Here is a 15323-nt window from a genome sequence, read left to right as displayed (position 1 = left end):
ACAGGAAATCGGGAAATAACTAAACCATGGGTGTGCTGGAATCACAGAAATCACAGAGGCTGAATATGTTTTCCTTCTTTTTTTTGTGATCAAATTTTTTTTTTGGATAAACAAAACAATATATACATAGATCAGTTGGAGTGTAGAAGACACAAAAAACAGAAATATCCAAGACAATACAGGATAATATACAATAAACAACAGCTAAATAAATAACATAAATAAACAAACCCCACCCCCCTCCCCCATATGTATCCCCATATGAATGCTAGCTGTCCAGTTCTGTTTCTCTTAAAGTGAAACACACGAGGTGTGTGAAGCCTCAGGACAGCATGCAGCTGGGTCACATTTTAACGCTGCTGTTTCTCTTTATGTCCTCTCATCATTTAACGCTACATGAGAACATCTCCTCACCCTGCATAGCATTTGAGCATTTAGCCAACACTTTTATCCACAGCAACTCACACCAATTACATTGTTTCAAAAAAATGCAAAGCGTTTATGTTCATATTTCTGCATCATATTTCTATGTGGAATATGCAACTTGGACTTACTGTGTGTTGCTGTTATGTGTTCTTACATGTGATTGGGAGGATGTACTGTACTGATGCTGTACTGGAATAAAATTCCACCAACATGACTGTGGGGCAATACTGTATCTTGATGAAACCAAGTGAATAAAAATACCTTTTAATAAGAGCTGATTATCTGCATTTTAATCACGTTTAAAATAAAAAAATTACAAATCTAAAATTGCGGAACACAGCCAAATCAAGAGAAAATATGTCTTTGTCCCAAACAATATGGAGGACCACTGTGGAGTATTTTGAGCTAAAGCAGCTTCAGTGTTTTGCCAACAGGGATACAATAGCAGCAGTAGCCCAGAAGGGGATCAAACCCACAACCTTTCCATTGTAAACCCAGTTTGCCACTGTTTACCAGTGTAAGTGTGTGTGTATATGTGTGTGTGTGTACCAGTGTAAGTGTGTGTGTGCGTGTGTGTATATGTGTGTGTGTGTACCAGTGTAAGTGTGTGTGCATGTGTGTGTGTGTGCACCAGTGTACATGTGAGTGTGTACCAGTGTGTGTCTGTATTTGCTGCCTGTGGAACAGCAGAGGGAGAGCTTGGGGAAATCAGTCAGTTTCACTTTCCTTTCTCTGTAAAAGCAGCCTCTAGCCTCTCCCAGCCTGAGTTATTGGACTATATAAAGGACCATCAGCTTGCACTTTCCACCTCACACACCAAGCTACTGTCCTCCACAGAGCTCAGGTAAGTTCTTACTTAAATATAAATGTGCACTTCATGGGAACTCCACTTAGAATTTGAAGATACAGCACATATATAACTAAATTTTTTAAATTTTGTTGCATCTGTTATGTTATTTATTGGTACTGTATATACTGTTTTCTGTGTATGCCGTATGTCAGAGGTATATCCATATGAAATATTGCAAATGTAGTATTCACTTTAAATGAAAAGATATTATGTACAATGTAAATGAGAATTAAATGAGCATTCAAAGAAGTTGAAGTAAAAGGGTCTCTTGCATCTATAATGTGAATATACATAAATTTGCTTTGCAAATTATATTTCATCAAAGAGGAAAAATTCAGGGCACTTTTCTCTCTGTAAAAAAATATAAAAAGCCTTTAACATGATGGCTGTTTCATGATGAAACATTTAAAATGATATAAAGAAGTTCTACAGCCCATGCGTAGCTGGAAAAAAAAACCAGCCTGCTTCAGAACACAATCGCACAGGCAGCCTACACCAAGTACAGTAAGAACGTTCTGTTAGTACAGTACGAACGTTCTGTTATTCTTACACATCGACTATCTTTTCCTCGACTGTTTACTTCCCTTCCGGTGGTCTGATTCTTCCATCGCCACCCGAGCGTTTGCCGGTCCTCGGTGTAGCTGTGTGTTATTAACTGGTGCAGGCAGCAGAAGGGAGAGCCCCACGCCATGCCCTGAGGCTATTTTTTCCGCCACGCACGAACGGCAGCTCTTTTTTTACATCATCATTTCAAATATTCAGTCATGAGTGCTATCATGTTAAAGGCTTTTTATACATTATTCTGGACAGGAGAGTGCCTTGTGCCTTTCTTCTTTGATACATTGTATTATAATGGTGGGGTGGGGTGGGTGTGGGGGGGTGTCGGAGAACCGACTAATACAGGGGAACGAAAAGCTAACGCTACAGGAAGCGTTAACCACAAAGTCCCGAAGGACAAAGGAAAGGGAACACCAGAAAATAACACAAAATAAGATCCTTGGGAGAGAAACTCCCGCACACACAGGATCATAAACCAAAAGAAAACACGGAATAAAAAAGGACTCCGAAGGACAACCTTGTCCAGCCGTTAAACTGGCTCGAGAAACCAACAACTACCCGTACAAACCAGGGCGAAAAAGAAAAGGGACCAGTGGTACAGAGGCGAAGCTCCGGTCCCAAACCCAAAACTGGTCTTAAAAAATAAAGACAACTGAGTAGCAAAATTACTCAGCGAAAAGAAAAAGCCTGAGACGCAGCTCAGAAAGACACAAACAAAATACAATACCAGGGACAATGTCCCAATACCCAACGGCTCACACAAGCTCAAAATAAAAGTATAAATACCCTAAGGCGTCAGAATGCGCTCACTGCGCTAAGAGACTGAACGCCTTTAAAAGAGGACACAGAATCACCCACAAACACAATTCTGTACAGAGTCCACCGAGCACCTATACCTTACCAGCTTTGTGAAAAAGGGATTTAACACAGAAGCGCTGATGGCTGTTCTGTCAGCGCTCATAAAGGCACCTCCCCAGGTGAAAATAAACGGGAACCTAAAACAAATTAAGAAATTCCTAGACGCCAGATGCCTTCTAGTGGCAGCACAAGGCCACTGCACCCCAGACCCATGACATGTATTCCCTACAAAAGAGAACCTTCATCACACATTTTGAACTCCTGAGCAATCCAGATGTTTTATGTACTTTTGAACATAATATTTTAATATTTCAATATGGCACGAATGCAATGATACTGTACGGACAACTGCATATTTAATAAAGATGTAAAATTATAAAGGCTTGAAGGGAAAATGCTTGTTAAGATCCAAATTTAGAAAGTAATTTTAGCCGCATATCAGTTCAATATACTCATGAACGGCTCACAAAGCTGGACAGGCATCCTCTGTAATGGGTTTTCTGCAACGTGTTTAAGCTACCGTCACAGCTGATTCTCATGCAGTGATGATAACACGGCAGAGGGTCTAATTAGAAGAGCTGTATTAATTGCTAAATATTTGGATTCCTACTGTATCAATGAAAGACACTGATTTTCATGTTTCAGACCAACACCCTTCTCAGCACCATGGGTGAGTATCCTATTACTTTAATACAGAATGACAGAAACAGATAAAGGTTTTCAGATTTTGTTCCAGCACCATGTTAATTGCTAAGTATGACTGGGGCTCAATACTGTATTAGAGAATAGACTGAAACCATGCCAGATTATTTATCTGCATTATCATAAATGTTTGTCTTGCAAAATTGCATTGCATTTCTTTCTCTAGGTCTTCTTGGAATAGCACTTGGGGCCGCACTCGGTGTTGGTACGTATCACCAAGGAAATATTTGGGATGTTTATTTTAGGCATCTCTCTCTCTCTCTCTCTCTCTCTCTCTCTCTCTCTCGCTATTTCTCTCTCTCGCTATCTCTCTCTCTCTCTCTCTCCCTCTCTCTCGCTATCTCTCTCTCGCTCTCTCTCTCTCTCTCTTTCATCCATACTTATTATTATTTTTGTTCTGGGCATTTTTTGTAGACCAAACCTTCTACAGTTTTTGCACTACTGAGACATACTATATATAAAAATGTTCTATTTTTTTTTTTTTTTTTGCTCTAGCATGCTTCTATTAAACTTTTTAATATATATATATATAATATATATATATATATATATATATATATATATATATATATGTATATCCAAAACACATGTATATCCAAAACATTTAGTTAATGTATTGTTTGTATTTTTTATTTTTTTTTAATTGGGTGGGTTTGAAGGTCTGATTGGACGGGTTTGAGGGTCTGATTGGGTGGGTTTGAGGGTCTGATTGGGCGGGTTTGAGGGTCTGATTGGGTGGGTTTGAGGCTCTGATTGGGCGGGTTTGAGGGTCTGATTGGGTGGGTTTGAGGCTCTGATTGGGCGGGTTTGAGGGTCTGATTGGGTGGGTTTGAGGGTCTGATTGGGTGGTTTTGAGGCTCTGATTGGGCGGGTTTGAGGCTCTGATTGGGCGGGTTTGAGGCTCTGATTGGGTGGGTTTGGGGGTCTGATTGGGCGGGTTTGAGGGTCTGATTGGGCGGGTTTACTGTTTTCACGTCTGGGAAAACCTGTCACCATTTCCCGGTTTTACCAAAATGCACACCTACACCTGGACGTCTCTTTGTGCGCAGGTACGGCCACCGTTGCGATTCCAGCGGTTGTAGGACTAGCGGGCTTCACAGCTGCCGGTGTTGCGGCCGGATCCGTCGCCTCCTCCATGATGTCAGCAGCGGCGGTAGCCAATGGGGGCGCAGTGGCTACTGGATCTGCGGTGGCTGTTCTACAGTCAATAGGTATGGAAGGAAGAGAAGTCCACTCCCTAAAGAGAGTCGCAAAAAAATATAATTCGTTTTGCTTCTTTATTATCTTCCTCTCTGATCCACAAGGCCTTCAAAGGGCTTTTTGTGTTCAGCTTGGATTCAGCCAAAATGAGTGTTACAATTTTTTGGTACAAACATTTTTTTCAAAGAGTTTTTCATGATTCACGAACTGGCCAAACTGTGCGTGTAAAACAGAAACATGCGCTTAATTAGCCAAAATTCAGGAACAATGATGTTCAAATTTAGGCCTCTGTGTGTGATCTGAGATATCATGGTCAACTATCTGTTAAGTTCCAGTGTGTGGATGGGCCCCATGGTCTGGTATCTGTTAAGACACTGTTCCAGTGTGTGGATGGGCCCCATGGTCTGGTATCTGTTACTTGCTTGTCTGCACTCTCTTGAAGTGACGGTGTGGGCTGCAGCAAATCGGCCAGCATTTAAAAAAAACTGTGATCAAAACCTCTAAAATCCCTGATGGAGGACGTTGTGTTTGATTGACAGGGGCAGCAGGACTCTCTACCGCAGCCTCTGCAGCACTGTCCAGTGCCGGGGCGACTATCGGAGCCATCCTGATCTAACCCTCGGCCTGCGACCCCCTGGATCCATCCCTGAGGTGGACTCACCAGCCCAGCCCAGCGTGCCCTTTGATCCCAAACTAAAAAATATTTAGGAAAATGCATGCAGTTAGCACAAAAAGCAATTTTGTAACAGAAACAACCTTCGTAAAACAGTTAGTTGACAATAGTGTAATGTTGTTCTGTTTAAATAAATAACAAATTCACTAAGCCGCAGTCACTGTTATCTTTGTTTTGTCAGCCAAACACAGTATCTACTAAGATTTTCAAAAGGCATTTGATAATGTATCACATGAGAGACTTGTTAGTAAAATGAAGACAGTAGGAGCACTACTGAACAAAGGATTTAGCGTAAATTACGAAATTAACCCTCTCCTGCCATCTTAAGGTCTTAAGGTATGGAATCCTAAGAGTTTGAGGTATGCTGGGACACACCTGTTCATTTACATACATACCGTACACATACACACCTGCACCTACGCACACACACCCGCACACCTATTTTCACCACTAATTGCCTTTATTCTTGGCTTTGGTCATTGTCATTGTTCTAGGTTTCTGTCATTTTTCTGTCACGCTTTTTGGACTGGCATCAGGACATAACTGACCCGTCAGCATGCTGGAATGTGTTTTCTTTGTTTTTTAGAGGTGTATCCCCATATGAATGCTAGCTGTCCAGTTCCGTTTCTCTTGAAGTGAAACACTTCAAGAGAAGTGTAACTTGGACTTACTGTGTGTTGCTGTTATGTGTTCTTACATGTGATTGGGAGGATGTACTCTACTGATGCTGTACTGGAATAAAATTCCACCAACATGACTGTGGGGCAATATTGTATCTTGGTGAAACCAAGTGAAAAAAGTGTTTATCAGTGTGAGTGTGTTTGTTCACCAGTGTGGTTACCAGTGTAAGTGTGTGTGTGTGCCAGTGTGGTTACCAGTGTAAGTGTGTGTGTGTGCCATTGTGGTTACCAGTGTAAGTGTGTGTGTGTGCCAGTGTGGTTACCAGTGTACATGTGTGAGTGTGTGCCAGTGTGGTTACCAGTGTACATGTGTGAGTGTGTGCCAGTGTAATGTGTATATATACCAGCCTAAGTGTGTGTGTGTTCCAGTGTGTGTACCAGTTTAAGTGTGTGTGTACCAGTGTAAGTGTGTCTATATTTCAGTTAGCACAAAAAGCAATTTTGAAAGCTGTAAAAAAAAACAACCTTCGTAAAACAGTTAGTTGACAATCTGTTTAAATAAATAACAAATTCACTAAGCCGCAGTCACTGTTATCTTCTTTGTTTTGTCAGCCAAACACTGCTGCGATTTACCTACATTCAATCACTGCTGAAATTTACCTTCTTACAAAGGTAGCCAACAAAAAATAAATTCAGGTGATTCATAAAAAAATGTAACTGATAGCTTGCATTTATTTGTTGATTGTTCTGACAATCTTTGCAGCATGATTTGTAAAAAAAAAAAAACCAATAGATAGTATTTTTTTCTGCAGAGCCAATCTGCAAGTCTGGTCAAGCCAATCAGATTTTGAAACTTTTTTTGCTAACGCCCACGCTCCTGTCAACCATAGCCTGTATACAGTTACACAGATACACTTACACACACTGGTTTATGCTTGCCCCATTAACGTCTTGTATGCTTGTGGATCAAACAAAGTTTACCCAAATACCTACAATCATAGAATTTCTTCTACATTGTCAAATAAAAAAATATCTTATTTGTTAACAATTTCCTTAACAACATTACAACAAGAACTACTACTACTACTACTACTAACAACAACAACAATAATAATCATGCTTTTTATTTACAATGTGCCTCTCATTCACCCAAAACACTCAATGTAGACGATTATTCAAACATATGTGTAGTGTTGTCATATGTAAGACATTTTAGCTGTGACAGCTCAATTGCTGATTATTTCCTCTATAAATTATTGCCATTGGACACTTTCATGTGACACATACATTTTGAATGACCACATTCTCTTCAGATGGTAAGATGAAAAAATGCAAGGCCAAGTTACCTGAAATTTAGGAAACACAGGGTGGCACTGCTTTGGAGTATAGGTTGTTCAATTTGTGTGAGCTAAGACAGCCAATATTGTAACTTGGCCTAATTTTGATATCAGTAGCTTCAATGGCAGGCCTAGAGTTTGCAAGTTTGAAATAATGATTTATAGACAGTGCTTTGAATGTGTGAGTAACTTGTAATTTTTTTACGCTGATGTTCAGATAACATCTACATTACAGGCATTTAGCAGACGCTCTCATCCAGAGCAAAGTATATTGTGCAAAAGGCGCAGAGTATGAACAGTGAAGACCTAACCTGTTGCTGGCAACGCCCCTTTTGTTTACGGCTCGCACTTGCCGCGGTTAATTTTGTGCAAAGTTAGTCAGTTCAACGGTCATTTCTAGCGAGTTAAGTTTCCTTTGTGTGCGTCAATAAACGGCAGTAAGTACACCTTTCTGTATCGTCAAGGATATTTAGTTTAGATTATTAGTGAATCCATTGTCTGATAGTAATTTGTATAGCATAATGTTTAAGTTTTATCAGGAGTATTCCGTTAACATTTACCACAGATTGGCGATTTATGATAGGTACATTAGAGTGTTATTCCTCGCGACAGTGCATCTACATACGGTAGAATATTCCGTTGTGTTTAGTAAGCTACGTGATTAGCACCGTTTATTTCCTGTTATTGTATAGCTGATATTCAAGATTTCTAACCGTGATGCTAGTTAAATAATATTTGATACCTAGGGGTGATAGAGAGATTTATGTAGCCTATATAATATACAGCTGATAATAAGTGTAGAAGTAGGCTAACTGTATTTCTTTTTCCTTATTTAGAACCACACACACACACACACACACACAGATGCACACCCACCTGATTTAAACCTAAGAGGAGACCAGAGATTGCCTGTGCCTGTGTATTTGCATTCCATTTATAATAAACCCCCCAAAAGAATTTCCTGCCTCCGTGTCCTGACCAGACACCCCATATTGTTGACAAACTCCTAACCACCAAGAGCTTCATTACATATATAGTATAGCATTTACATTGCATCCATTTATACAGCTGGATATACATTGAAGCAATGCAGGTTAAGTACTTTGCTCAAGGGTACAAGGGCGGTGGTTACAAGACCACTTCCTTACGGCAGCAGGGAAACTGTGATATTTTAAATAAAAATTTTTACAGTGCAAAATTGGTGAGTGTTCTAAATGAATTCTAACCACAGAAACCAAGTTAACATGGATAATTAGAATGATACTCTGGCCTAATATCACTGCCGGTCAGGTAGAACCACAGCCAATGTTAGCAACTTAGCTGCTCACCCCTCATCCATACTTCTGGATGGTTGTCACTGTTTTATATAAGCCAGCTGAAGACACAAATATGCACAAATAAATCCTTTAATTCAATTACAGTTAAAATACATAAGTTAAGGCTATTATTTTAAAATTTACAATAAGTCTAAATACAAAACAGGTACACTGCCACATGTAACGTAGTGATCCAGAGCTCCACACAAACTACCCAAGAATAACACCCCATTTAAACCCTTTACACAATCAGCATTTTCTAATGGTATCTTGACATTTATATATGATAAAAAATATTCTAGCATAAAAATTGCCTACTCCAGCTTTAAGCTTCCCTTTACATCTTTCGATGATGCACATTATCATTGACAAACAAGGCAGTCTAAAGACAAACAAGGCAGCAGGTCCTGATGGTATTCCTTTAACCTTTATTTACCCAGGGTAGGTTCGCTGAGCACGAATGCTCTTTTGCAGGAACGCCCTGCTTCACACTCATACACATTCACACCTGGGAGCTGCCCAGTACAACCACCATCCTCTATTGTTGGCCACTCAGCAGCTCCACTGAAGGGAGAGAACATTTTTTTTTAGCCAATTAAATCAGGGGATGATTAGGTGGCAAGTTTTTGTGAGAGCCAGATCTGGGATTTTAGCCAGGACACCGGGGAACCCCCTACTCTTTGCGAATAGTGTCATGGGATCTTTAATGACCACAGTGAGTCAGGACCTCGGTTTAACGTCTCGTCCGAAAGACGGCATCTCCTACAGCACAGTGTCCCCGTCACTGCACTGGGGCATTGGGGTTTATTTGACCAGAGGGAAGATTGCCCCCTGCTGGCCCACCAACACCACTTCCAGCAGCAACTCAGAATTCCCTGGTGGTCTCCCATCCAAGTACTAACCAAGCCCACACCTGCTTAGCTTCAGCCAGTCAGCAGGAGCAGAGTGCGTGGTGGTACGGCTGCTGGCATATTCAGGAAACTACCGGCCTGCAAATTTAACTTGCATAATATGTAAAATACTGGAATTTATCATTAGAGACAAGTTGGAAGTATTTCTTGAAAATAGCAACATCCTAAGGGATAGCCAGCATGGTTTTTGTAAGGGAAGGTCATGTCTGACAAACCTTCTGGTATTCTTTGAAGAAGCTACCAAGTGTTTTGATTATAGCAAGGTATTAGATATTATCTACTAAGATTTTCAAAAGGCATTTGATAATGTATCACATGAGAGACTTGTTAGTAAAATGAAGACAGTAGGAGCACTACTGAACAAAGGATTTAGCGTAAATACGAACCAATTGTAGTTTACTGTTCAGAACTGAACAACTCAGGTCGTTGAAAATTCAGTTTTACGTAATGGATAAATGCCATTTTTAGTGAGAATTAAGCTGCAACGAGTAGGATCGCAATAGAGCCTGCACACATGAAGCTTTTTCTCCATGTGCCTAGTGCCGTCCAGTCCATACGCAAGATACACACTGCGTGTAAGGCCCCAACTTCCTGGAAAGGACCCTGTCTTATGGCATCAACATACTCGATGTCTGAGGTTTTTGCAGTAAAACTGCAGATATGTTAGGGATCAAACAGACCATCTCAGAATGCTCTTTTGTACCCTTCCATTAGCGCCACCATCTGGCCACATTTGAAAATGTACTTTAATACACCTACAGGCACTATGTTGGACATTCTGGTCGAGAAATACCGAAATAAAGTGGAAGTCAGTGTCACTGCTGAGTTTAGCTCACAAACGTTCCCATAATATCCAAAGCTGTCCCCCCAAAAAGCTCTCCAAATATCAATATTTAATGTCACTACAATAAAAGACATTTTAAGGTCATAGGGTCAATAATGATAATAATTACCTGAACCATTAATAATAGTAAATATAAAAGGGAAGAAATCGGTACTCCTTGGGTCCTCACTGATCATTAATTAACTATGCACTGGTGAAGAGTAGAGTGGGCATGGGATGCGGGCGGCGGGGGGGGCTGGGGGGGGGGGGGGGGGGCGCTGGATGGAAGTCTCAAAGGCCCACTCAAAAGTAAAGACAGGCCCACTTCTTATGGGGCGGAGGCTCACTTTGATACAGTACATGCGTCACTTCCCTTTTATATATTATTATTGGTTCAGGCTAATCTATAATACAGTACATCTATTTGGAAACTGTTATAAGGAAATGAACCCTCTCCTGTCATCTTAAGGTCTTAAGGTATGGAATCCTAAGAGTTTGAGGTATGCTGGGACACAATTGTTCATTTACATACATACCGTACACATAAACACCTGCACCTACGCACACACACCCGCACACCTATTTTCACCACTAATTGCCTTTATTCTTGGCTTTGGTCATTGTCATTGATCTAGGTTTCTGTCATTTCTGTCACGTTTTTTGGACTGGCATCAGGACATAACTGAACCGTCAGCATGCTGGAATGTGTTTTCTTTGTTTTTTAGAGGTGTATCCCCATATGAATGTTAGCTGTCCAGTTCCGTTTCTCTTGAAGTGAAACACTTCAAGAGAAGTATAACTTGGACTTACTGTGTGTTGCTGTTATGTGTTCTTACATGTGATTGGGAGGATGTACTCTACTGATGCTGTACTGGAATAAAATTCCACCAACATGACTGTGGGGCAATATTGTATCTTGGTGAAACCAAGTGAAAAAAACCTTTTAATAAGAGCTGATTATCTGCATTTTAATCACATGTCAAATAAAAAAATTACAAATCTAAAATTGCGGAACACAGCCAAATCAAGAGAAAATATGTCTTTGTCCCAAACAATATGGAGGACCACTGTGGAGTATTTTGAGCTAAAGCAGCTTCAGTGTTTTGCCAACAGGGATACAACAGCAGCAGGGGATCAAACCCACAACCTTTTCATTGTAAACCCAGTTCACCACTGTTTACCAGTGTAAGTGTATGTGTGTACCAGTGTAAGTGTGTGTGTGTACCAGTGTACATGTGTAAGTGTGTGCCAGTGTAAGTGTGTGTGTGTACCAGTGTACATGTGTGTGTGTGTGCCAGTGTAAGTGTGTGTGTGTGTGCCAGTGTGTGTACCAGTGTAAGTGTGTGTGTGTGCCAGTGTGTGTACCAGTGTAAGTGTGTGTGTGTGTGTGTGCCAGTGTGTGTACCAGTGTAAGTGTGTGTGTGTGCCAGTGTGTGTACCAGTGTAAGCGTGTGTGTGCCAGTGTGTGTACCAGTGTAAGCGTGTGTGTACCAGTTTAAGTGTGTGTGCAGGTACCAGTGTAAGTATGTGTGTGTACCAGTGTAAGTGTGTGTGTACCAGTTTAAGTGTGTGTGTGTACCAGTGTGTGTCTGTATTTTCTGCTTGTGGAACAGCAGAGAGAGAGCTTGGTGAAATCACTCAGTTTCACTTTTCTTTCTCTGTTAACACAGTCTCTGGCCTCTCCCAGCCAGACTCATTAGACTATATAAAGGACCATCAGCTGGAACTTTCCACCTCACACACAAAGTTACTGTCCTCCACAGCAGGTAAGTTCTGACTTAAATATAAATATAAATGTACACTTCTGTGGGAACACCACTGAGAATTTGCAGATACAGCACATTTATAACTAAAAGTTATTGAATTTTTTTGCATTTATTATGTTATTTCAGAGAGGAAGATAGCTCTTCTTTTACATCATTTCAAATATTCAATCATGAGAGTGCCATCATGTTAAAGGCTTTTTATACATTATTCTAAACAGGAGAGTGGCTTGTGCCTTTCTTCTTTGATACATTGTATTGCCTACAAAAGAGAACCTTCATCACACATTTTGAACTCCTGAGCAATCCAGATGTTTTCTGTACTTTTGAACATAATATTTTAATATTTCAATATGGCACGAATGCAATGATACTGTACGGACAACTGCATTTTTAATAACGACGTAAAATTATAAAGGCTTGAAGGGAAAATGCTTGTTAAGATCCAAATTTAGAAAGTAATTTTAGCCGCATATCAGTTCAATATACTCATGAACGGCTCACAAAGCTGGACAGGCATCCTCTGTAATGGGTTTTATGCAACGTGTTTAAGCTACCGTCACAGCTGATTCTCATGCAGTGATGATAACACGGCAGAGGGTCTAATTATGCTGGGACACACCTGTTCATTTACATACATACCGTACACATACACACCTGCACCTACGCACACACACCCGCACACCTATTTTCACCACTAATTGCCTTTATTCTTGGCTTTGGTCATTGTCATTGTTCTAGGTTTCTGTCATTTCTGTCACGTTTTTTGGACTGGCATCAGGACATAACTGACCCGTCAGCATGCTGGAATGTGTTTTCTTTGTTTTTTAGAAGTGTATCCCCATATGAATGCTAGCTGTCCAGTTCCGTTTCTGTTGAAGTGAAACACTTCAAGAGAAGTGTAACTTGGACTTACTGTGTGTTGCTGTTATGTGTTCTTACATGTGATTGGGAGGATGTACTCTACTGATGCTGTACTGGAATAAAATTCCACCAACATGACTGTGGGGCAATATTGTATCTTGGTGAAACCAAGTGAAAAAAAAACCTTTTAATAAGAGCTGATTATCTGCATTTTAATCACATGTCAAATAAAAAAATTACAAATCTAAAATTGCGGAACACAGCCAAATCAAGAGAAAATATGTCTTTGTCCCAAACAATATGGAGGACCACTGTGGAGTATTTTGAGCTAAAGCAGCTTCAGTGTTTTGCCAACAGGGATACAACAGCAGCAGGGGATCAAACCCACAACCTTTTCATTGTAAACCCAGTTCACCACTGTTTACCAGTGTAAGTGTATGTGTGTACCAGTGTAAGTGTGTGTGTGTACCAGTGTACATGTGTGAGTGTGTGCCAGTGTAAGTGTGTGTGTACCAGTGTAAGTGTGTGTGTGTACCAGTGTACATGTGTGAGTGTGTGCCAGTGTAAGTGTGTGTGTACCAGTGTACATGTGTGAGTGTGTGCCAGTGTAAGTGTGTGTGTGTGTGCCAGTGTGTGTACCAGTGTAAGTGTGTGTGTGTGCCAGTGTGTGTACCAGTGTAAGCGTGTGTGTGCCAGTGTGTGTACCAGTGTAAGCGTGTGTGTACCAGTTTAAGTGTGTGTGTACCAGTTTAAGTGTGTGTGCAGGTACCAGTGTAAGTATGTGTGTGTACCAGTGTAAGTGTGTGTGTACCAGTTTAAGTGTGTGTGTGTACCAGTGTGTGTCTGTATTTTCTGCTTGTGGAACAGCAGAGAGAGAGCTTGGTGAAATCACTCAGTTTCACTTTTCTTTCTCTGTTAACACAGTCTCTGGCCTCTCCCAGCCAGACTCATTAGACTATATAAAGGACCATCAGCTGGAACTTTCCACCTCACACACAAAGTTACTGTCCTCCACAGCAGGTAAGTTCTGACTTAAATATAAATATAAATGTACACTTCTGTGGGAACACCACTGAGAATTTGCAGATACAGCACATTTATAACTAAAAGTTATTGAATTTTTTTGCATTTATTATGTTATTTCAGAGAGGAAGATAGTTCTTCTTTTACATCATTTCAAATATTCAATCATGAGAGAGCGATCATGTTAAAGGCTTTTTATACATTATTCTAGACAGGAGAGTGGCTTGTGCCTTTCTTCTTTGATACATTGTATTGCCTACAAAAGAGAACCTTCATCACACATTTTGAACTCCTGAGCAATCCAGATGTTTTCTGTACTTTTGAACATAATATTTTAATATTTCAATATGGCACGAATGCAATGATACTGTACGGACAACTGCATTTTTAATAAAGACGTAAAATTATAAAGGCTTGAAGGGAAAATGCTTGTTAAGATCCAAATTTAGAAAGTAATTTTAGCCGCATATCAGTTCAATATACTCATGAACGGCTCACAAAGCTAGACAGGCATCCTCTGTAATGGGTTTAATGCAACGTGTTTAAGCTACCGTCACAGCTGATTCTCATGCAGTGATGATAACACGGCAGAGGGTCTAATTAGAAGAGCTGTATTAATTGCTAAATATTTGGATTCCTACTGTATCAATGAAAGACACTGATTTTCATATTTCAGACCAACACCCTTCTCAGCACCATGGGTGAGTATCCTATTACTTTAATACAGAATGACAGAAACAGATAAAGGTTTTCAGATTTTGTTCCAGCACCATGTTAATTGCTAAGTATGACTGGGGCTCAATACTGTATTAGAGAATAGACTGAAACCATGCCAAATAATTTATCTGCATTATCATAAATGTTTGTCTTGCAAAATTGCATTGCATTTCTTTCTCTAGGACTCCTTGGATTAGCATTTGGCGCCGCACTTGGCGCTGGTACGTATCACCAAGGAAATATTTGGGACGTTTATTTTAGGCATCTCTCTCTCTCTCTCTCTCTCTCTCTCTCTCTCTCGCTATCTCTCTCTCTCTCTCTCTCTCTCTCTATCTCTCTCTCTCTCGCTATCTCTCTATCCCTCTCTCTCCCTCTCATCCATACTTATTATTATTTTTGTTCTGAACATTTTTGTAGACCTATCTCCTCCTACAGTTTTTGGACTACTGAGGCATGCTCTAGCATGCTTCTATTCAACTTTTTGATATATTTTATGGTTTTTGAGACATTTAATTTTTTTTTTTTTTTTTTTACATTTAAGACCATAGAAATCACCTAGCAAGACATTAGCAACCACATAGTAAGACCCTGAACACCACCTAGTCCACCTTAGCAACTGCCTAGTAAGACCCTGGCAATCACCTTCAACACCCTAGCAACAGCATAGAAAGACACTAGGAAC

The 15323-nt window shown here is 40.3% G+C and overlaps 1 protein-coding gene and 1 long non-coding RNA gene across 3 annotated transcripts; both read left to right on the top strand.

Annotated features, from left to right (window-relative positions):
• The first annotated feature begins 1123 nt into the window (after positions 1 to 1123).
• LOC118231578 (interferon alpha-inducible protein 27-like protein 2) lies at positions 1124 to 6024 on the top strand. The gene is made up of 5 exons (XM_035425521.1): positions 1124 to 1270; positions 3338 to 3362; positions 3561 to 3599; positions 4444 to 4605; positions 5134 to 6024. The coding sequence occupies exons 2-5, from the start codon at positions 3359 to 3361 to the stop codon at positions 5208 to 5210; spliced, it is 282 nt and encodes a 93-aa protein (XP_035281412.1). The 5' UTR covers positions 1124 to 1270; positions 3338 to 3358; the 3' UTR covers positions 5211 to 6024.
• Positions 6025 to 6719: 695 nt separating this feature from the next.
• LOC118231582 lies at positions 6720 to 14861 on the top strand. 2 transcript variants are annotated; one of them, XR_004766102.1, is made up of 7 exons: positions 6720 to 7661; positions 11388 to 11459; positions 11945 to 12040; positions 13259 to 13330; positions 13826 to 13921; positions 14601 to 14625; positions 14824 to 14861. It is a non-coding gene; the product is annotated as an uncharacterized LOC118231582 (long non-coding RNA). The 2 variants fall into 2 exon arrangements; XR_004766101.1 differs by lacking the exon at positions 14824 to 14861 and having other exon boundaries at positions 14601 to 14752.
• The last annotated feature ends 462 nt before the right edge of the window (positions 14862 to 15323 follow it).

Source organism: Anguilla anguilla, chromosome 1 (genome assembly GCF_013347855.1).
Source record: "Anguilla anguilla isolate fAngAng1 chromosome 1, fAngAng1.pri, whole genome shotgun sequence".
NCBI classification, from domain to species: domain Eukaryota; kingdom Metazoa; phylum Chordata; class Actinopteri; order Anguilliformes; family Anguillidae; genus Anguilla; species Anguilla anguilla.
This window is presented reverse-complemented; position numbering and strand designations above follow the sequence as displayed.

Coding starts and splice junctions, on each gene's coding strand:
- LOC118231578 (XM_035425521.1), top strand. Junction 3,600..4,443: donor TGGGGCCGCACTCGGTGTTG/GTACGTATCACC, acceptor CTTTGTGCGCAG/GTACGGCCACCGTTGCGATT. Junction 4,606..5,133: donor GGCTGTTCTACAGTCAATAG/GTATGGAAGGAA, acceptor TTTGATTGACAG/GGGCAGCAGGACTCTCTACC.